This window comes from Bubalus kerabau, chromosome 8, assembly GCF_029407905.1.
Source record: "Bubalus kerabau isolate K-KA32 ecotype Philippines breed swamp buffalo chromosome 8, PCC_UOA_SB_1v2, whole genome shotgun sequence".
Classification (NCBI taxonomy): Eukaryota; Metazoa; Chordata; class Mammalia; order Artiodactyla; family Bovidae; genus Bubalus; species Bubalus kerabau.
Window position 1 is genome coordinate 89080296 of NC_073631.1, and position 21807 is coordinate 89102102.

Genomic DNA, 21807 nt, shown 5'->3' on the forward strand with positions numbered 1-21807 from the left:
GCCCTGCATTGGAACTTGGATTCTTAACCACTGAACCACCAGGGAAGTTCCCCTCCTCCAGCTTCTGGTGGCTCCAAATATTCCCTGTAGCACTGCTCCAAGGTCCTCCTCAGTCTTCACACGGCCTCCTCCCTTTCCTCTTTGTCTTCTCCTCTGCCATCTTTCATAAAGGCTCTTGTCATTGGTTTTGGGGCCCATCCAGATTACCCATGACAATATCATTTAAGATTCTGAATTTAATTATGTCTGCAAAGAAATATAATTCAGAAAAATCCAAATAAGATCATATTCACAGGTCCTGGGTATGAGGCAGTGGAGGTATTTTTTGGAGGGGACACCACTCAACCCACTACAATGTTCTGAGTCTTAGGATGTATTTATGTGTTACCTTACATGGCAAAAGAGATTTTGCAGGTGTAATTAAGGTCAGAATCTTGAAAGGGAGAGATATTCCTAGGTTTTCCACATGATCTCAACATAATCAGCAAAGTCCTTATGGGAGGGAGACAGGAGGGTCACAGCCAGTGAAGGAGGTCAGGAGGTCATAGAACCAGAGTTCAGAGTGACTTGAAGCAGCCAAGGAATGCAGGCAGCCTCTAGAAGCTAGAAATGGCAAGGAAAGAGATTTTCCCCTTGAGCCTTCAGAAGGAGTGCCGCCCTGCTGACCCACAGATCAACCCTACAGACATCTGACCTCCAGTACTGTAACATAACATGTGCTCAGCCGCTTCAGTTGTGTCCAACTCTTTGTGACCCTATGGACTGTAGCCTGCAAGGCTACTCTGTCCATGGAATTTTCCCAGTAAAGAATACTGGTGTGGGTTGCCATTTCCTCCTCCAGGGGATCTTCTTGATCCAGGGATAGAACTTACATCTCCTGCATTGGCAAGCAGATTCTTTACCACTGAGCCACCAGGAAAGCCCCTGTAACATAAATAAATATACATTTTTTTAGGCCACTAAAATTGTGAGAATTTCTACAGCAGTAATAAGAAACTAATACCTATACTAAAAATAGCAAGAACATATCACACCCTTAAAATCACCACAGGGTATTAATTAATTTTGAAATGAAATATGCACAGAATGTAAAGAAGATCTCTTGGAAATCACACACACATGCACATATTCACATATCCACATGTATACTAGCAAAAATGAAAAATTCAATAGAAGCAAAAAATGATATAACTGAGAAATTTTCATAGAAATTAGAGGGAAAAAAAGATATGACATTAGAACACAGTAGTTACAAAACTAACAGAACCAGAAAGTTGATCCAACCCTCACAAAATAAAAGTTCTAAAAAAGGAGAAAGGACACAGAGGAGAGAAAATCATCAATGAAACAATTTAAAAATGTTTTTCCTATAAAAGCATAATTTTCACATTGAGATGGTCTACTGAGAGTCTAGAGTAGGTGAAAAGACACCCTCATCTAGCCACATATCATGAAATTTCCAAATATCATAGAGAAAGAGATTTTAAAAGATATCAAAGGAAAAAAATTAATTCATATACAAAAGGATCTGGAATTATAGTACATTCTGATATTTTGATAGTAAAAATGGGAGCTAGAAAACAATGGAGAAGTGTGTTCAAAATTCTGAAAAGAAATTATCCCTAACCTAGAATGTAATACTAGTCAAACTGCTAGAATAGGAAACAGCTATTCTAAGACAGGCAAGTTCTCATAAAGCTTAGCTTAACTCCCATTCACTCTTTCTTGGGAAGCTACAAGAGTATGTGCTCCCCTAGAACAGAGAACTAAATCAATAATGGGAAATAGATAAAATTCAGAAACTGAGGTTTCTACAAAGATACAAGAAAAATGTGATGTCTGGGATGATGGTGAAGCAGATTACAGATGTGGAGGCAACCATTCCAGGTGGGGACAGGTCACAGGACATGGGGACGCACTGTCAAAAAGAGAAAACTGATGAAACTTCTGATTCATCTGGGCTGCTCTGGTGGCTCAGTGGTAAAGAATCTGCCCCCAGTGCAGAAGCCGCAGGTGATTCAGGTTCGATCCCTGGGTCAAGAAGATGCCCTGGAGGAGGGCATGGCAACCCACTGCTGTATTCTTGCCTGGAGAACCCATGGAAAGAGGAGGCTGATGGGCTACATTCCATAGGGTTCCAAAGAGTCAGACATGATTGAAGGGACTTAGCAAGCACACACATGCACTGACTCATTTGAGGAAATTTAGAAAATCGGGAGGCTTGGGGTTAGATTTGTGATAAGCACATAGAAGCCAGGAAAATAAGGGGTTTTCCTCGGTGATCGAGGGTTAAGACTCGGGGCTTTCACTATAGGGGATGAGAGTTAGATCCCTTGTCAAGGGACTAAGATCCCACACGAGCAAGACATGGCCAAAAAACAAATTAAAAAACCAAAAGCAAAACAGGAAAATAGGGAGAAAAGGCAAGTAAGGAAAAGGAAGGAAATAATCATGATATACTACATAGCTTAGCATCAATAACATTATGTGTCACAATAATATAAAAACTGACTGCTGATCTAACCACAATTTTTTGACATCTGTATTGGGAATATAAAGGCTACAAAAATACATATGAGGGAGTAGGGCTGGGGAAACAGAGCAAAACCGCAGCTTCCACAGTGGAAAGTTACAGACAATGCCTAAAATTTTCAAAATTAAGAAGTAACAGTACAAGGATGATACTTAACAAGTTGGAGCAAAATACCAAAAGAATTCAGCTAAAAGAGCTGAAAGTTATTCTTATGGAATGATATATGGCAAATGGGGAAGTAGGACACTGCTGTGTTTTTTTTGTTTGTTTGTTTGTTTGTTATAGGACTTAGATAATTGTTTAATTATGTCATATATATAATTTTTAAAAACCTGTAGTATTGTGAGAATTTTAGTAGAAGGATGATTTTATTTAAGTTGTCTTGCAAAGTTCCCTTGATTTTCTCTTGTACTATTTTGATTAAATTACAGAATGGTAGATATAGTTTAAATATGAGGGAAAAAAGCACAGAAATATTATAAGAAAGAAAGAGTCCAAGAGGCTACTGAATAGAACTCAGTCAGAAAGGTAAACAATGCTGTGTGACCTTAATCTTTCTAAGTGGTTCTTCTGTTTTCTCTAGCTGTGAAATATATTTATGACTTTCAACTCCTTTCTTTTGCTTTGGAATGCCAAGTCAAGACACACCCTAAAGCAAACAATTTTAACAAAAATAACCCTGTGTTATGTGTTATCAAATGACTTAAATTATCCTGAAAAAATATAGCTTATTTCTTTATATGCAATCATAAGCAGCTCTAATGTGTTTTGTCTGGTCTAAAATTGTATGCAACTTATCAACAAACAATTGTGCATATGAAATTAATCAAAATATTTCTTCAGCATTTTAATGAACATCCATCTACATCCATATGACCATATAGTTTTCAAATTTATCCTCTTATGTTAAGCCTCCTGTTAATGACCTATTTCGTGACTTCTCGTCTACCTTTCTAACCTTGTATTGATTACTCTAGACCACCCAACATGTTTCCAGGCCACTTCTCTGAGACGATGACAACCTGTGAGGGACCATGAATTAATTTTACAGTTACCAAAGGAAACCACGAGCCAAAAAATAAACCAAATAATGCGCTCTGAAGTTAAATAAGTGGAGGAGGATGGCCTTATTCAGGGACACTATGCTTTCTGGTGAATTCATCCATCTGTTCCTCTGGGTTCGTCAGTACAATCAAGAGTGTCTTCCAAGGGCACTGGGGGCTGGTGCTGCAATGAGCATTGTTGTGCCCTTGACTCACAGCTCCCTACATCGATGCTAATCATCACTGCATAGCTTGCTTTTTCTCAGAATACAGTCCATAGCCTTTATGTCGTAGTTCTCCTGCCCATAGCTCCCATGGGGGTTCTTCATCTGCCTGCCCATCTATCTTGAGGGCTTGCAATGCTGCATTTTACAGGAGGCAGCAGACTGATTATCTGCTGATTATTAGTAGATAGAGAGCTGATTATCTTGCTCTCTCTGCCCCAGGAAGTGAGAACATCCTTTAAGTATCTGTACTCTCATTTCTTTCTTCCATGATGAGGAAATCTGTACCTTATTTCCTATCTCATGGTTACTCTTCCCCTGCAGAGAAAGAGTGGCCAGTGAGTTGGTCCCTGATAGCACTGGGGTACCTCCAAAGCAAGATGGCCCCATGGGCTGTCTTCATAGGCCTGGTGGACATGCTTCGGGAGAGTGAGCTGACCTCTCCACTTCCCGTGGCCTCCTGCCAGCCTCCTCTCTCAGGCCCAGTTTCTCAGCGTGAGACTGGGTGGATCTATTGGCTCTGTCTTGCTATCTTCAATTCAGGGGGAAGGAATAGAAAACTTCGCTTTGCATAATCAAAGCTCGACTAATAAACCTGATACTTTGCCCAAACTGGTTCAGTTCTCTGTGTGCATGCTTTATTCATCAGAACCCCTGGGGCAGGGAGAGGAGGGAAGTAGCAAAGGGGAAGATTCCAGAGCCGAACCCCACCCTGGACTGCCAACAATCACTCTAAGATTAAGATATGCTGAAGGCCAAATCAGTTCCTGAAGGAAAACTCTGCTCTGCCGAAGCCTGCCATAACTCAGTTAACCTATAAGGCAAATATTAGCTCTCTCCCCAAAACAGCATTAAAAAGTGGCTCCACTGTGTTTGGTGCTGGTTTCATGAGTGTGCCCTGGGGATTGCCGACAATACGCTGGTGCTAAAGTAGCAACTGGAATCCTTTACCCAGTCGGCTGGACTCAGGCTCTGTTCTGGCATGTGGCCCAGCATATCAATATTGTGGTTTTCAGCACATTTTGGAAGCTGCTTCCCTAAGCCATGTGACAACCCCAGAAGTTGGTCTGGCACCAGAAGACTTCATCAGATTGCGAACTTGAGAGCCCTTGAACCGGCTGTTTTTGTATTGATGCCTCCCTTCCCGTAATCACTAACAGAAGGTGAGACAACTGCAGTTGGAACACACCTCGCACCTTCTCTGCCATCCGTGTTTATGTCTCTGAATGCTTGTAAATCTCCTGGGCTCTGAGCACTTGCCTACTGGAATAAAAGCCGTCTCTGGAGACAGCTCCGGTAAAAGTCGAAGTTATTAGCAGAGCTCAACAGACATACCTGGAAAGAGCATGTGGCAGGGCTACAGATTTGTCAGAAAGATTTAAGAGTATCCATTTATTTACTGATTTTAACACTAGCAGAAACCAAAGCTGTGAATACTCTAGACCTAGCAATCTGGTGGTCCCCTTGGAAACTGTGCAAACCACGTGGCCCGCACTAATGCAACGTCCTAGGTACAAGTCATGGCGAATCTCCAATCGAAAAGTGGCAAATTAGTAGATGACGTCAAAGCTGACAGTTTTCGACTTTATGCTTCACTTATTCCGGCATTAAAAGAGATGCTTTATCTATTAAAACAACCACCACGCAACCAATATCGAGTATCTACTACACATTTGCCTGGTTGTAGGCATTGAGAGGGCTGCAAAACAATTCCTTGTATTCTTTGATTTGAAGAGGTTTATAATCTAATTGGTGACTTACAATAAAGGCACGTTAAACCCTCAGAAAGCAGAAGTAAATTAAACGATACATTTTCTAGTAGCTACCTCGGGTGAAGTAGAAGACAGAGAGGCTTTAATATGGTGAACTGTGGAAGGCTTCCTGAAGAAATGTGACATAAAGAATGGGTAGGTGGGCTTGGGGAAGTAAAAAGGAAAGGGAAAAAATTCTAGGCATGGAGAGGGAGTGTTTCTCAAGAAGTGGAAATAGAAACGTGCAGACTCTGCTTGTGGAAAAGGGAAGAAACAAGCAGGGCTGCCTAGAGGGAATAAGCATGAGGAAATACAGTGAATTTAATAAAAAATGACAGCTAAAGACAAATCCTGAGTGAAGGATTTTTAGAAGTCAAACCAAAGGGTTTAAAATTTAGGTAAGAGTAAATAAGAAGTTATTAAAGGTTTCAGTCCAGAAAGTGAACAAATGAAAGCTAAATTTAAATGTGATTCACCACTGGGTGAAGAAGAGTAAACATGGAATGATAATTGTCAATTGACCAGACTTAACAAACCCACTTCCACACTCTGCCCACCATAATGAAGACGGTACTCAATGGTTAAACGTAGGAACAGCCTCCAACATACAGTTTCAGCATTAATTGATTTTTGACTGGCGTTTTGTTGACAGCAGGATATTTATTACATCACAACAATTAAATGAATTATGCAGACCAACAGTTGGAATAAGACAGACACCATCAATTCTTTCTAAAACTACTTTTCCCTTGAAGTTTTTTCCCTTAAAGTGTGAGATGGCTCTATTTTAGTAAAAAAGAAAGGAAAAAAGAGAGAAAATTTGTTTTTTCCATTATAGCCAGCCCAGCGATCTCTCCATAAACAGTACTCCTTAAAAAACAACTCAAAGTCCAGATTTTCTGAAGTAGTTTTCATGATAACTTATTAAAGTCAATAACAATTCATTAATTGAGTTGCTTTGTTTTGCAAAATTCAGAAAAAAAAAAATGAAAAGGGGTGTGGAGAGATTTAACGTTCTCCACGGATTTCAGTTTTGACAAATAGTGACCAGTCCTGTTTGTCAAGGATCGTATTTTACTTTTATTCCCTCACTCCGACAGATTGCATAACCAGTACAAAATATCACTAGAGATAAGCCACTTTCTAATAAACACTTAATGAGGTTTCTTCAATCTTAATTTCTAGGACAAGTAAACAAAAAAATTTTTTTTTTTTTTTTACTTTCAGAGTTGTGAACATTTTAAAAGCAAGACAAGAGAGCATCCTTCTCCAGCCCCTGCCCCTTCTCCTGGTTTCATTACTCGTGTCGCCTCTGCTGCTCCAAGTCGGGCTTTTCAGGCCACCAAAGGGCAGCAGGACATCCAGAATGCCATTCCCCGCCCCTTCCTGAGAGCCAGTGGTCACAAGCCTGTGCTCCGTTCCACGCTGGTAGCATCCAGGTGGAATTTAAAATAGAATGGATGAGGACCCAGTTATATAAAAAGTCACCTCTGCTCTTCTGTTCCATCATGGGAGTTAAGACCAGCTGGGGTGCTTCTGGTATCAGTTTCCAGTACATAAGTCTCTGTGATCTACAGCAGAAATTCTTACAACAAGGCCCTTAGAAGTCTCGTTCTCTGATGGACTGCCAAAGGCAGAGTCCAAGGCATATCTGTTCAGGCAGACTTTTTGCTGAGTTTCTCAGGGACTGGGAAAAACAACCAGAAGGCACAGCCTCTGCTGGGTTCAACAACTAATAATCTACAATTGTCCTGGGTGGGAGGTGGGATTTATTGCTGTGCAGCTACTTCTCTTGGTTCAATTGGCCCGACTGGTGAGATTCAGTTTCTTAGAAAAGTTTCTTTGAGTGAAATGAGTATTTCCTCTGACTCTCCCTCCTACATCCTCTTTTCTAGAATGTAGCTAAAACCACCTTACCCCTGCTACAAAAACAAATCAAGTATTTCCTTGCGGGATCAAGAAGCTACAGATGCTTCAGTAACCTGTGCAAACTTGGAATTACACTGTGTTTTGCTTAACAGCATTAATCAAATTTTAGGTAGCTGGGCTCAGATCATGAGATGATATAATTGCAGCTCCCATTTTATGAACAATTAATGGCATTATCTTTATATCATTTTTAGAAAGCTTACATAAAACAATAAGCACCACATGATACCCTGTTGACCAGTTAATATTTCATGCTCTCTCCCAATTACAAACAAAAAATGGTAGATAGGAAATAAGACTCCTTCTCGCTGCTAAAGAAATAAGCAATTTGAAACATGTAGTTGTGGATATGTTTGGATTTGATTCATCATTAACTTTATGCTTTAGCTTTAATTTAAAGCTAAAGAGAGCATAATTCCCACTAGTGATAGTAGAGATGAACCACTTCTAATTAATAAGAGGTACAAATTAGATTCTGAAGAAGCCCTTCACCTTCATATTTCAAGATAAAGAAGATATCTATAACTTTTTACATCTTCTATAGTTTCATGTGACCTGATCAGATTACAATAAATATATTAGTATAAATTATAAATATAAAAATAGTGATAATTTATATAATTATAAATGTAACATAAATTATACATTTATATAATATGTAATACTTCTGTCAATAATTAGTTTAAATTGAAATCCACAAGGAAAAGTGGAACTGAAGGTAAAAAATGGAAGCCAAAACACTAGCCTGTACCATCCTAAGACCAGGGGCCCCTCTCTGTTTGCCAAACCCAGTAGCTAAGGTTCCTCCTCCTGGGAGTGCAAATTCATTGACAAAGGCAGTCCCTCGCACCCTACCACACACAGGCATACACAATCACACATAACCACACACACCACCTCCCTCTCTCCAGCCCCGTGGGAACTCCAACTAAGAGTTTTAGAACCAAAAGAGCTTTTCATCATTTTACAAGTGAGAAAACTGAGACTCAAAGTTAAAATTGACTGTGCAAGATTAAAGCCTGCTGACTGGAAGCCCCGTCACCCAACTCAGCCCAGTGTTCTTTCCACTCTTTCTCCCAGTGCACACAATCCAAACAGCAAAGAGTGGGAAACAGAAGGGTATCCATGCAGACCACCATTCGCCTCTGAGAGATTGGACTTCAGGGAGACCTCCTCAGGAGACCCACCTATCCATTGTGGGTTGTTTTTATTTTAATCTTCAGAGAACAGAACAACTCTTTTGGCTGAGAGACCTGTGAACTGTGGTATAAAGATCACGAAAGAGGAATTTGGACCTTGAGACCCAATACCTGCGATTTGGTCCAAAAAAAAAAAAAGAGAGAGAGGGAAAGCAAGCAATCAGTTCTTTTTAGTCAGGGTCTGTGGCAGTACGGTGTGGTAGAAAGCACAAGACTTCCAAAATAAGATCTATTTTTGACTCTACTATTTTCTAACTGAGTGGTCTTAAGCAAGTTTTTTAATCTCTCTAAATTCATTTCTTTATCTATAAAATGAGTACCAATTTGAGGAGTTTGAATCTTTGTGTGGAGTGAGAAGAGAAAGACAGAGAGTTAAGAGAAAACACAGGGTGGTGAGAGGGGCGAGGGGTGAGGGGATGTAGGCTCTCAGTGCATGAGAGTTCAAGACGCCTGATGCAAAATAAGTGCCTAAATGTCTGCTCATTGAATGATAAGCTTAATTCTTCAGTTGGACCAACTTCTAGAAATGTTTTCTTTGCTTTAAAGGTATGGACAGAATGATCCCTAAGGCCTCAGATTATACACAAGAGGTACAAGGCCCTGAAACCGTGTCTTGGACTTGAAAATAGTTGACCCAGTGACTCTAAGAATAGAAGGCTGTGAGTGGCCCTCTCAAGGTTTATCTGGATGCCTGGACAGTGCTTGATCGCAAGAGTAGCAACAAAGGCAACATTCAAGTCACCCCACTCCCAAACTAGATTAAGTAATGCCCCTGCTTGTTCCTGGCGCGCCATATGTCCCCACTGCATTCATCACACTCGCTATGACCCCCTGACTCCTTGTCAGTCTTGTCAATGGGGCTGTGAACTCCACTACTATTAACTCAGTGCTATCTAGCCCCACTTTTTAACCCATAACTGAGGCTCAGTATATCTTTCTAAAAGAAAAAAAATCCAGCAACTTCCTTAAAACATCTATCATCATTGGCTCGAAAAATCAGCCTCAAGTATTTACGTTCTCCAATCCCTCAGTTCCCCTGCAGAGGAAGCCTCTTCTCTAATTACACCATCTCGGCCACTTAGGTATCTGCTCAGGATGTTCCTCACCACGTTAATCCCTTCAGTAAGTTGTGTTCAGAACCAGTATCTGGTGTACTGGGCCCCATGGCAGGGGTTCAGCAGGGAGTGCTCCACAATGCCTCCCGGAGAGGTCTGCCGAATAAAGTGAGCTTGGATGAGGGCTCTGATTCTCAGAGAGGCCACTAGCCATTAGCCAAAATACTTCTGGATCCGTAACTGCACCCTATCATCAACTTGACTCTCTAAAAATTACAATGTGGCTTTAGGACCTGGTACATAGCGTTCACTCAATAAATATTTGTTGGATAAAGGAATGAATGGGAGAAGATGGGAATTTCAGTGAGCTTTTACTGCTCTGGGCCAATAGAGAGGATATGCAGCAAATAAAATACTTTATTTTCTGATAAAGCAAATAAAGTAAATCTTTAATTGGAGTAAGTCTGGAATTTGGAATCCACTAAGCTGGGCTTCCCTGGTGGCTCAGATGGCAAAGACTCTGCCTGCAAGCAGGAGATCTGGGTTCAAACCCTGGGTCAGGAAGATCCCCTGGAGAAGGGAATGGCTACCCACTCCAGTATTCTTGTCTGGAGAATTCCATGGACAGAGGAGCCTGGTGGGCTAAGGCCCATAGGGTTACAAAGAGTCAGACATGACTGAACAACTCACACACACAAGCTGGTATATCCTGAGAGTTTATTAACATTTCAGAAGTCCTCTGAGGAGTAGGTGATGACTCTCATACACATTTCCTGTCGCCAATTAGGTGAAACAGAGTTTTCTGATACCACAGCTAAAAGCATGTGCCATCTGACTTCAGAGTTCTCCCCAGAGATCTTCTATCCTGGAAAACACTGGTTAGCTAATCTTTCTAAACTGCCAGGCACCAGAACATTCTCCTGCATCTGAACTCTGACTCCAGAAGAGTAACTTGTTGGATTCTATGCTTTTCTTTATTAATAATCTCAAATTAATTTGTTTCAGACTTGTCTCTATGGCTGGTTTGTGCCTTTAAGGAAAGGGATCTAGTCTTCAGAAATTCCCACAGTACTGGACACACAGTAGGTATTTCATAAATAAGTTTCTAATATTTGTCTTCAATGTGTCCAGTTTCCCTGAGAAAGGCATAGTGTGCATTGAGGAGAACAGGACCCTCAATTTTTTTTAGAACTCTCCGGACAGTTCTCACTCACATCCACTCTCTGCCCTTCATCTCTGACAGTGCTCTTAAAGATCGCAGAAAAAAAAAAGACAAATCGGCAAAATGAAATCACCTAACACAATTTAAATATGATAATATTATTAATAGATGCTAGGCTAGAATTTTCCCTTTCGATAAAAGTAAATACCTGCACAGATGACGATAGATATCAAGCTTGACAGTATTTCTCTCATTCTCAAGTCTGCTGACATGTTGAGACCTCAATCAGGGTGTGGAAAAGTCAACTTTTTGGTACCAATTCGGACTCAAAAAATTATTCTTCTATGAGGTAAAGGAGAGGAAAGAAACGTGAGCAGTGAGAACTTCCAGTGACTCCACCCAGAGTAGAATTAATCCATATGCGACTGGGGTGGGTGGCTCTCAAACATCGCCCATTGAACCCACACCTTCGCCCAGGTTCATTAAGACAGAAGCGCCCCTATAGTCTTCGGCTTGTATCAATATTCCTCCCGCAGAGACCCACTCTCGGGAGACTGGGACAGGAGGAAAGGTCAGGAACACAGGGTCTGGACCTGCTGTCGGGAAGCAGCGGGCCCGAGCGCCCCCCGCGGAGTCCGCTCTCAGCCAATGGGAGCCTGAAGTCCGGGGATGATGAGATGAGGGGCCGCAGCTGGGCCAATCAGGTTCCAGGCGCAGCCAGGGAGGGGGGAGGAGATGGGAGGAGAGGCCGGGGGCGATGGAGACAGAGCTACATCAACAGAAGTTTCTCACCTTGGAATGCAACGGACGCTCCCGCATCTCCTGCACATCTCCAACTTGGCGCCGGAGGAGGGCCCCAGGCTACTTTCTCAACTTCCTTACGTTGCTCCCCGCTCGCGAGGGGAAAGCTGCTGAGAACACCTACTACAGCTGGCCTTCTTTTTACGTTGTCTGCAGGGACAAGGGAGGCGAGGGACAACTTGGTGCGAGGGAACTGACCTCTGGCCTGGTGGGCGTCTGGGTGGGGAGGGTCGAAGAGGAGTGGCTGGGGCTGGGGGACTCCATGCGGGGGCCATGGACAGAGCAGCGCTCCTGGGACTGTCCCGCCTGTGCGCGCTGTGGGCAGCCGTGCTCGCGCTGTTCCCCTGCGGAGCCCAAGGAAACTGGATGTGAGTATGGGGGCAGCATGGGCGCACGGGATTTGAGGCAAAAGGGGTGCCCAGCCTCAGGGAACTCTCAGCTGGGGCGGGGGAGAAGGGGCGGGAGTCCTAGGGCGGGTGACCTAAATTTCGGGTAAACATCTGGGCTTGGGGAGGAGAGCAGGGCAGCGGCTTACGCTAGGGGCGGCCGTGTCTTACAGGTGGTTGGGCATCGCCTCCTTTGGGGTTCCGGAGAAGCTGGGCTGTGCCAACTTGCCTCTGAACAGCCGCCAGAAGGAGCTGTGCAAGAGGAAACCGTACCTGCTGCCGAGCATCCGCGAGGGCGCCCGGCTGGGCATTCAGGAGTGCAGAAGCCAGTTCAGGCACGAGAGATGGAACTGCCTGGTGGCCGCCTCCTCCCCGCCGGGCACCAGCCCTCTCTTTGGCTACGAGCTGAGCAGCGGTGAGTCCCGGGACTCGCGGCTGGCGCGAGACTGGGGGCGAGACCTGCAATTCCTGTAAATTAAACAGTGCTCGTACGGTCCCGTAGCTCTTTAAATCCCCCAGAGAGGTCCTTTAGTGGAAGGAAATTGGGGGGCGACGGAAGCCAGATCCGGGTGCAGGTGCGGTCATGGGGTGGGGGTGGGGTGACACCCCAGGTCCAGAGCGCAGCGCGTGGAGGTGTAGCTCTTCCTCCTTCCCGCGGCTCCCGGCTGGAGCTGGAAGAAAAACTCTGACGCTCCACGCCGCTGACCCCTCGGACCCCGTAGCGCCCCCCTACGTGGGGGACCAGCTGGAGAAACATGATGTCGGCTGCAGGGAATGCCGAGGCCGCATCTGCTTTGATTTAAGCAGCTCCGCTGCGCACTGAGTCCTGGACAAGTGGCTAATTGCAGCGAAACCCCACGGTGGTTGGTTCCCGGGAACACGGCGTAGACGGAATAATGGCGATTTAAAAGGGACTGTCCCGGACAACCCTCGTGAGGCTAACTCGAGCATGACTTTGGTTTTCCCCTCTATTCCTTTCCTTCTACCCTTTCTCCTGTGCGCACATCCGAGGCGCGGGAATCGGAAGGGAAACAAAGTTCCACTCCCACGTGCCTAGCGACTTAGTAAGGATAAAGGCACAGAGGTGTCAGCAGATTCAAAGAATTTCAGAACCTGGGTTCTGAAAGATTCTTAGTCGTTTTTCATGTTCATTTCCGTTCCCCTTCCACCTTTGACCCTTCCCCGCCGGGTCCCTACACTCACCGCCGCCTCGCTTTTGCCCCGCTGCGCTTTGGCCGGCACACCCTTCCGAAAGAGCACTGACTCCCTGCAAAAAGAAAAAAAGAAAAAAGACGATGTGTTCTTCACAGTTGCTGAAATGTAGAGGTATCAACTGTTGAAAACGTTTATTGGACAACGGCGTGATAACGTTTCTACTTCAATCTAAACATCCCTAAGGAGGGGGAAAGTCGCCTGCTGGGTCCCTTCGATCCATTTTACTAATATTTTAATAGGACTTCAATTTCCGAAGATGTTAGTTCGAAACCTATAGCAGGTGTGTTATATCCATACTCAGTATTCAGTGATTTTCCATAACAATTTTTTTTTTTTTGCTGATGACATCTCAATTATCTTTAATTGCCCTTAGTAGTGTGAGAGGATATAATACTGTTATAGAAATATGAATATAATATTTAACTTTCACATTAATATTGTTATTCAGTATATCGTTAAAACACCTTTGATGTGAAAGTAAACTATAACGTTTATCTCCTAATTGCTTTAGTCTTTGCTTAATTTTAGTTTGCATCCTGACATGGATTTTTTTGTACAAACAAAAGTCACACCAATTTTTCAGCCTGTGTTTTGTGATAACGTTTTAAATTTAAAGAGAAAGATAAGCGGGGCTCCTTGGAGCATTGTCTTACTATTTACGATGTCCATGCAAGGGATTTTAAATTCAATGTGTATTTGTTGAATTTTCATTGTCTATTAAGTACTGAGCTGGGTGCTGACTTATATCTCAAATTTAAAATACAAACAGATGATTTTAAGGTATGAGGACAATTAATGACATACAATAAAGGAAAATCATACTGAAAATTAATACTGCTTTTTTAAAAGATGAGAACAATATGAAATTGTCCTTTGTAAATGTGTATTCATTAAAGCATCCCTTGAAAGTTGCTTTCCTGATAAGAGGGTAAGTAGGCGGCTTTGTTATGAACATAAGCAGAGAATGGTATGGCTGGTTCATTTAGCAACTTATTTCTTATTCTAGGCACCAAGGAAACAGCATTTATTTATGCTGTGATGGCTGCAGGCCTGGTGCATTCTGTGACCAGGTCATGCAGCGCAGGCAACATGACCGAGTGTTCCTGTGACACCACCTTGCAGAACGGCGGCTCAGCGAGTGAAGGCTGGCATTGGGGGGGATGCTCCGATGATGTCCAGTATGGCATGTGGTTCAGCAGAAAGTTCCTAGATTTCCCCATCAGAAACACCACGGCAAAGGAAAGCAAAGTACTGTTAGCAATGAACCTACATAACAATGAAGCTGGAAGGCAGGTATGTATTAGAAAATGGAATAGAAATCCAGTGCCTTTAGGTATAATAGCACTAGGGTTACACTTCTAGATCAATCTGACCAAATAGTCAAATGGTTTAAAAACTAAACACTTTCAGGCTAAAAAAAATTATATTTATATATATGAAATTTTTATTATATATGTATAACAGCAACTATATATATAAATATATATTTTTTCTTTCATGAGCCTGTACTGACCACATTGATTTAGTTTAAGTTTCCATCTGCTGTGACTTGAATCTTGTAACAGAATGTATTAATATTTGTGATTGTATATTCATATACCTAAAACACCAATTATAAAATAATAGAAGTACTAGTGCCTATTGGGTCATTTTATTCCACCCCTTTAGATGATTAGTTGTAGAAACCCAAATAAGACGTACAGTATCTGCCTTTCTAACGGGACTGAATCAAATTTCATTTTCTCAAATTTGAATTTTCATTATTTTTTAAATATATTTTTTCATTGGCAATGGCATCTTAAAGAAGTTATCAGTCTGTCCTTCCTTTCTCTAGCAAAATGTTCTCAAATACATTACAGAATACATAACTCAATAATTTTTGTAAAAAACAAAATTTATTTAAAGGAATTAGTTATTATAAAGCAATGTAGATTCACTATAAAAACTGAGAAGTATAAATAAATGTAAAGAAACTATAGATGTATTAAATATTTGGGTATTTTAAAATAGAGATATATTAAAGATTCAAGGAGAGGAAAATTTGAAGAATTACCATCTAATTAACCTTATAAATGAATTTTTAATACTAAATTTTCTTAAAATGGAGTAATCTGTAGCTTAATTTAACTTTTATATACTTATTTTAATGAATATTGATGCAGTAAGCTTTGAGTTCTACAACATAGTTGAATTACTTGGCAATTCATAGTGACTTTCCAAAAACAGTTAAAACCTCTCTTAGGAATATATATTTTCTATTTTGTAATAATCTTTTCAGGACGGGAATATCACCACATATCCTATATTACTGTAAATATTCAATAACCTGCAAAGGTCCCAAAGTAGTCGTTGCAATCTGCCACATTCTCCTGCAATAAATTAAAGTAAGTTGTGGTATCTCTCAGGAATATTTAAAGTATATGTTGCATTTGTTTTACATTTTTGGAAAGTGAATAAATGGAACCCGCTTGGAATAGTTGCAAGTTTCTGCCAGTTTTCTTTACTTAACCACTTTGGTTTAAAATACTAAAACTGAAAACTCAATATATCGCTGTAACATTTCAAATTCAAATTTGAATATTCAGTTTGATTTGAATATTGATTCAAAATGGAAAATTAGGAAATAGGAAAATCAGTAAATAGCTATGTAAGCTTTTCACTTTTTTTTTTTGAAATTCTGATTTATTTCACTAAAGTAATTCCTGCTGACACCATGTCTCTTTTTAATAAAGTCTTACATTTAAAAAGATGAAATGAATGAGTTTTCACTTCAGTTTAAATAATATCTAATAAAGGAATTTTTATTATTTCTAACATATTAATGTAAAAGAGCTTAGTTGTAATTAACATTTGTTCTTTAAAGCTCTAGAGTTAAACTAGAGAAAAACTCCAGGTCAAATTAGTGTGTTTTAAAAACAAGAAAATGATTAAATGAATATTTATTGTCACCTTAGATCTTAAAACTTCTTTAGTCATTCTTTGAATAGTTGGGTAGAGACAAAAAAGACTTTAATCAGAACACAAAACTTGAAAAGTCATGTGATAATTCATTCTTTTGAATAAAGCTGTCTCCAACCTTATGAAAAATCCCAAAGTATTCTAAAATGTATTTTTACTAGTGATATTAGGCAGTTATTTAATTTTATTCCATCTTATGTGTTTTTTTTAATTAGGTAGTAATATTTGCCTCTGTAACTATTAACTTTGATCTGATCTATTTATATTCTGATTTTATTAAAAACATACAACTATTCAGCATCAATTTAAATCCACTGTTTGTTGGCAATAAAACAGTCTCCTCACTTTACTGAGGTTTTTGCTATTATTCTAATTATACAGCAAAAATTCAGCTTATAGGTATATATACATTTTGGATAAATTTCAGTTTTTTCTACTGAATCTCATTTTTTCCACATTGGTCAAGATGGAATCTTAAAATATTACAAAATATTACCTGGATATTTTGAGGGTACTACATTGATGTTTTTGTTGGTCTTTTCTCATGAAGTATTACAATTCAAAACATTTTAATATTTTTCTTTCCATTGGTGGTCAGAAAAAAAAAAAAAACCACCATCACCACCACTACCGCAACAACAACAAAAATCAACCAGGTTTCCAAGATATTATCTAACATGGAAGAACAAACAACTACATTTTCAATATTGGCCATTAGGATTTTCATCTAATAGGCATATTCTTCTGTGTAAGGTTTCAAGGTCTGCATTCAATTGAGTTGATTTTCCTCATCTCAAAATCCCAAGCTCCAAATGTAGGAAAGCATTCAGAGCAATGTGGGTACTGGCGCTTAGTAGTGCTGTGAGCAGAATAGATTATTTTCTAACCGCTGACCTTAAATACTCTAATTCCCACTTGGTTTCTGACACCATTCCTAAAGTTATGACTCCAAGAATAATGTTGCTGAATGGTGATTGGCTAAGACAATGATGTGATGTCTTCCAAGGGCAGAACTTCTGGGAATAATGTGACTTGGAATATTTATGGGTATTTCTTTTGGTGTGCTTAAAATATTTCCATTCTTCCCATGTCCACCTCATAAACTTTTAAGTTTCCCTACCCCATAATTTGTTTTATAATGAGTAACTCAAAAAAGTGGCATGGGCCCCACCCCCAAATTTCATTGACCTGTTTCAAGAATATTTATAAGTACTTGAATAACATGCAAATGTTTTGCTTTTCAGCAGATCCAAATATATTTTTTAACTGAAAGGGACAAAATGGATCAGAGAAATAGGAATTCTGCATATAGTCATACAATTTATGTCACCGTTTTCATAAAAACTTAAACAGATTATCTGATAGTGAACAAAATGAAATGTCACAAAATGTTCCATAATAGTTTGTTTTTTTTTTTGGTCATTTCTGTGAAGTTTGGATAACGCAATATACTGGAAAACGGTCACCTCCAGCTGTGTTACCTCTGAGTCAAAGTTGTGGGGCCAGTCACTTCTTAGACCACTTCTCAAGCAGTTTCTATTTTTACATTAAGTGTTAATGATGCATCTTTCCTATTTCACTTCATCAGAAATTTATCAAACTAAAACTTAACACAGGGAGACCAGTAGATTAAATGCTATGCTCCTAATTGCTCTCCCCTAGTTTAAAAATATTATACCAAAATGTGCACATCTGTTTGCAATAGTTAATAAAACATTCCTCTGTTAATATCGTTATAAACCTTAACAACTCAACTAAGTAGAGAAAGGAATTTTCTCATAACCACACACAACTCATTCTCTTGCTATTCTCTTACTTTTCCTGCTAGAAAATCACTCTGCTATCATTGCAGCTCAGATTGGCTATTTGACATCAATTAAAACTCCCAGCTGAAAAACTTCAGAATATGTACTTTTGGAGTGTTCTTAAATACACTTGAATTTTCCACTTTCATTTTTCTTTGTTCTACCGAAATTATCCTGCTGCATATAAAGACTTCATATTATATATTTCCAATTTTCCTTATGGAAGATAAATATCTTAACCAGGCTATTAATTTTTCTGTCAAATTGGAATAATAAGCAGGTACATGTTCTTCATTAACTGCCTACTATATGCAAGGGATTTTTTCCTATCAAGCTAAATCAAGTAAAATAATTTATGAAAATGTGCTCTGAGAAACACTAAGCTCCATAGAGTTAAATCCTGTGTGTATATGTGTCTGCATGTTATCTGCTCTTGAACTCTGCATTTCATCAAATTCTCCTTGTGGTGATTGCATTGCTTTATTTTATCCATGTTTGCCCAAGTTTCTGCCTTGGAGTCTTACAAAGGTATCATCATTTAAATTGTGCATTACGTTATTTGTCTTTGTATCATAGAATATAAATGTGAATAATATTCACATGTATAATAAAAATGCTTTCTTTTCTTATTTTTAAGGACAAAAGTGTAATGGAATTAAAAGACAGTAGAATGAAATTCCTTAAAAATACCTTCGGAAAATTTAGTTAACTCCGGGTATTTAAAAGTATCTTATTTTCTAGGGCAGGAAACTCGCCCCAAATTTCAGTACAAATTCCGCAGGTGTTATCCCCAGATTCAAAATCAGTCTTCTCTTTTATCCTTCAAACCTGAGCGGTAGTGTGTCAGATTTGGACTGATACTATTGTGGGCTGAGGAACTGCAGGAAAACCTGCCGGATCAGAGTCTCCCAATATCATTGAGTTCCTAGCAGTGTCTCATTTGTTAAAGACAAATTGTTGATTTGTCTCATTGTTGAAGAAGTTGGTCTTTATTGCATCCTCTTGATGCAGTTTACTGATAGAAGGGAATTAAAATGGTTCAAGTGTTTTGGTGAACATCCGTTCTGTCCTCCATGCCTTGTAAATTGGCAACACCTTACATGATGCCTGAATTGCTTAATAAAAAGTGTGCTCCTCAGTCAAGAATCTGAGCAAGAGGCAGTCCTAAATCATAAGTGATGACTGTAATGAAGGATGATCAGGTTTCAACGCATAAACTTACATTCTTAGATTTTTGGCTTTCTTTGGACAATTTGCTTATGGCTACCTGGCATTGATTGAGCTCTCTTTTTCTTATATCCTTCGGACACCTAAAATCTGAACAAAACTTGGCAGATTGCAATATTTTTAACATTTATTTACCTGGAGATATTTTAAAGAATTGAAGGTTTTGTGAATATCAAATGCCATCAATTTAACTGAATCAGTTTGTGCACCATACTCTATGAATTGTTTTTGTATCATTGAAAGATAAATTTTACTGAAGATAATAAGAAATAGACATATCTATTTGCTCCTTAGTTTTATGAATTCAAAAAAGCATATGTGTTGCATTCTATAAAGGGCATGTTTAAATATTGTTTGGTTTATTATTTTAAACACTAATAAAAACTATTGAATATTACACAAATCAATACCATATGCTCTCATTCAAGTCTGAAAATACAATAAATTGTTTGAAATACTCTGTCTCATTAGATAGTACAGAAACTTTAGTTAATTTGTTAAGAAATGTAACATTCCACATACATGTCAATGTCAAGTGTGGTAGAAAATTGCTAAGTATAAACCCCTGTCATTTTTATAGTTTTGATAAGAACTGTAAGTGGAATTTAAGCTGTGGTGTTTTTTCTTTCTTTGGTGAGATTACACACATAATTTCCAAGTTATTGAATGGATAGATCATTTTTTATTTTACCCGGCATGTTGACAAAATGTCAACTCTCCAGTTAGTCCTGACAATTTATTAATCTGCTCTGCCATCCTCTGGGGATTGAAGGAAGTTACGCTGACTAGCCCAGTATGTAAGAAATTAGAACTCTAAAACTTTTGTTTTAGAAATCTCAGTATTGTTTTCGCTTGGTTAGCTCTATTTGAAATCTTTGCTCTTCAGGGAAAGGGGGCATTTATTTTGACCTTAATGTGTGTCAGGCAGTGGGCTCTTACCGATGTATGTAATCTCATTTAATTCCTCAGTCTGAATAAAATAACTCAGCATTTAGAAGTGAAAAATCATATAAATATTATTCCTTTTCCATGTTAGAATGGTGCTACTGATCCATCAAGAATAGGACATATGTTTTGAATTAATTTTCCAGAAGAGGAGAGGAATTGGCTGGGAGCAGCCACACTCTCCAGCCCCATCTTTTTTGGACCAGTTTAGGGTTTCTCATGTGGTCTGTGACTAGGGGATAGCATGCCATCCCTCCAAACCCCTGTGAATATAACTGATTTTTGCAGTGATAAAACCCGAGCACACTCAATTTGGTAGATCTCATCCTTGGATGCTCTTGGAATCATCTAAGCAGCTTTGTAGAAGTCATTGCCTTGACCCCACCCTGACAAATTAAGTGAGAATCTCAGGGGTTATTTGTAAAGTTCCACAGGTGTTTCTGTGTGTATACAAGTCACCCAAGGATCTTATAAAGATGCAGATTGTGAATCTGCAGTTTTGGTGGGGGGCTCAGAGTCTGCATGTCTGTGCTGGTGCTGCTGGTCCATGAACCACACTCCAAGTAGCAAGATGCTAAAATGAATAGTATCAGGAACATGGAGGCATGAATGAACATCGTCTGACACCCAAGATTAAGTGAGAGATTAGAAATAAAAGTAGCTTCCCTTTGTTAGCTCAGCTCATCTCTGATGACATTATCAGCCTGGCCTACAGTTATAAATTAGAAAGGTTTGCTCTGTAGGGTCAAGAGAAGGACCAAACATTTGGGTTCTAAGCGATCTAAAAGAATTTTTTAAGTCCAAAACCATCCTTATTTTAAAATTATTATTATTTATCTTTCTTATTTAATTGAAGTATTTTAAAAATCATTTTATTACTTTCATTGAAATATATAACCATTGTTTTTATATAGGAGGAAATAGATCCAGAAAGTTAAGTGACTAGGTGGGTGGTGCTTTTGTTTTTGGGTAAAACAGTTCATGAACCATGTTTCACTCAGTTCCTGTTGGTTGCAGGCTGTCGCCAAGTTGATGTCCTTAGACTGCCGTTGTCACGGAGTTTCTGGCTCCTGCGCTGTGAAAACATGCTGGAAAACAATGTCTTCTTTTGAAAAGATTGGCCATCTGTTGAAGGATAAATATGAAAACAGTGTGCAAATCTCAGACAAAATAAAGAGGAAAATGCACAGGAGAGAAAAAGATCAGAGGAAAATACCAATCCGCAAGGATGATCTGCTCTACGTCAATAAGTCTCCCAATTACTGTGTTGAGGATAAGAAACTCGGGATCCCAGGGACTCAAGGCAGAGAGTGCAACCGCACGTCGGAAGGCGCAGATGGCTGCAACCTCCTCTGCTGTGGCCGAGGCTACAACACCCATGTGGTCAGGCACGTGGAGAGATGTGAATGCAAATTTATCTGGTGCTGTTATGTCCGCTGCAGGAGGTGTGAAAGCATGACTGATGTCCACACTTGCAAGTAACCACTCCAACCAGCCTTGGGCAAGAGTCCTCAGTGACAGAAGTATAATGGGAATACCACCCAGAGGGTGCCTCCCGCTGTGCAGAGCTGGGG

At 39.9% G+C, this 21807-nt stretch overlaps 1 protein-coding gene and 1 long non-coding RNA gene across 2 annotated transcripts; one reads left to right on the forward strand and one right to left on the reverse strand.

The window, feature by feature from the left end:
• Positions 1 to 61: 61 nt before the first annotated feature.
• On the reverse strand, positions 62 to 12493 carry LOC129659440 (uncharacterized). The gene is made up of 5 exons (XR_008718076.1): positions 12357 to 12493; positions 11689 to 11847; positions 11105 to 11238; positions 873 to 924; positions 62 to 246 (listed from the first exon to the last, which is right to left on the reverse strand). It is a non-coding gene; the product is annotated as an uncharacterized LOC129659440 (long non-coding RNA).
• On the forward strand, positions 11944 to 21715 carry WNT16 (Wnt family member 16). Its single transcript, XM_055590786.1, has 4 exons — positions 11944 to 12065; positions 12257 to 12498; positions 14305 to 14591; positions 21251 to 21715. The coding sequence occupies exons 1-4, from the start codon at positions 11971 to 11973 to the stop codon at positions 21713 to 21715; spliced, it is 1089 nt and encodes a 362-aa protein (XP_055446761.1). The 5' UTR covers positions 11944 to 11970.
• The last annotated feature ends 92 nt before the right edge of the window (positions 21716 to 21807 follow it).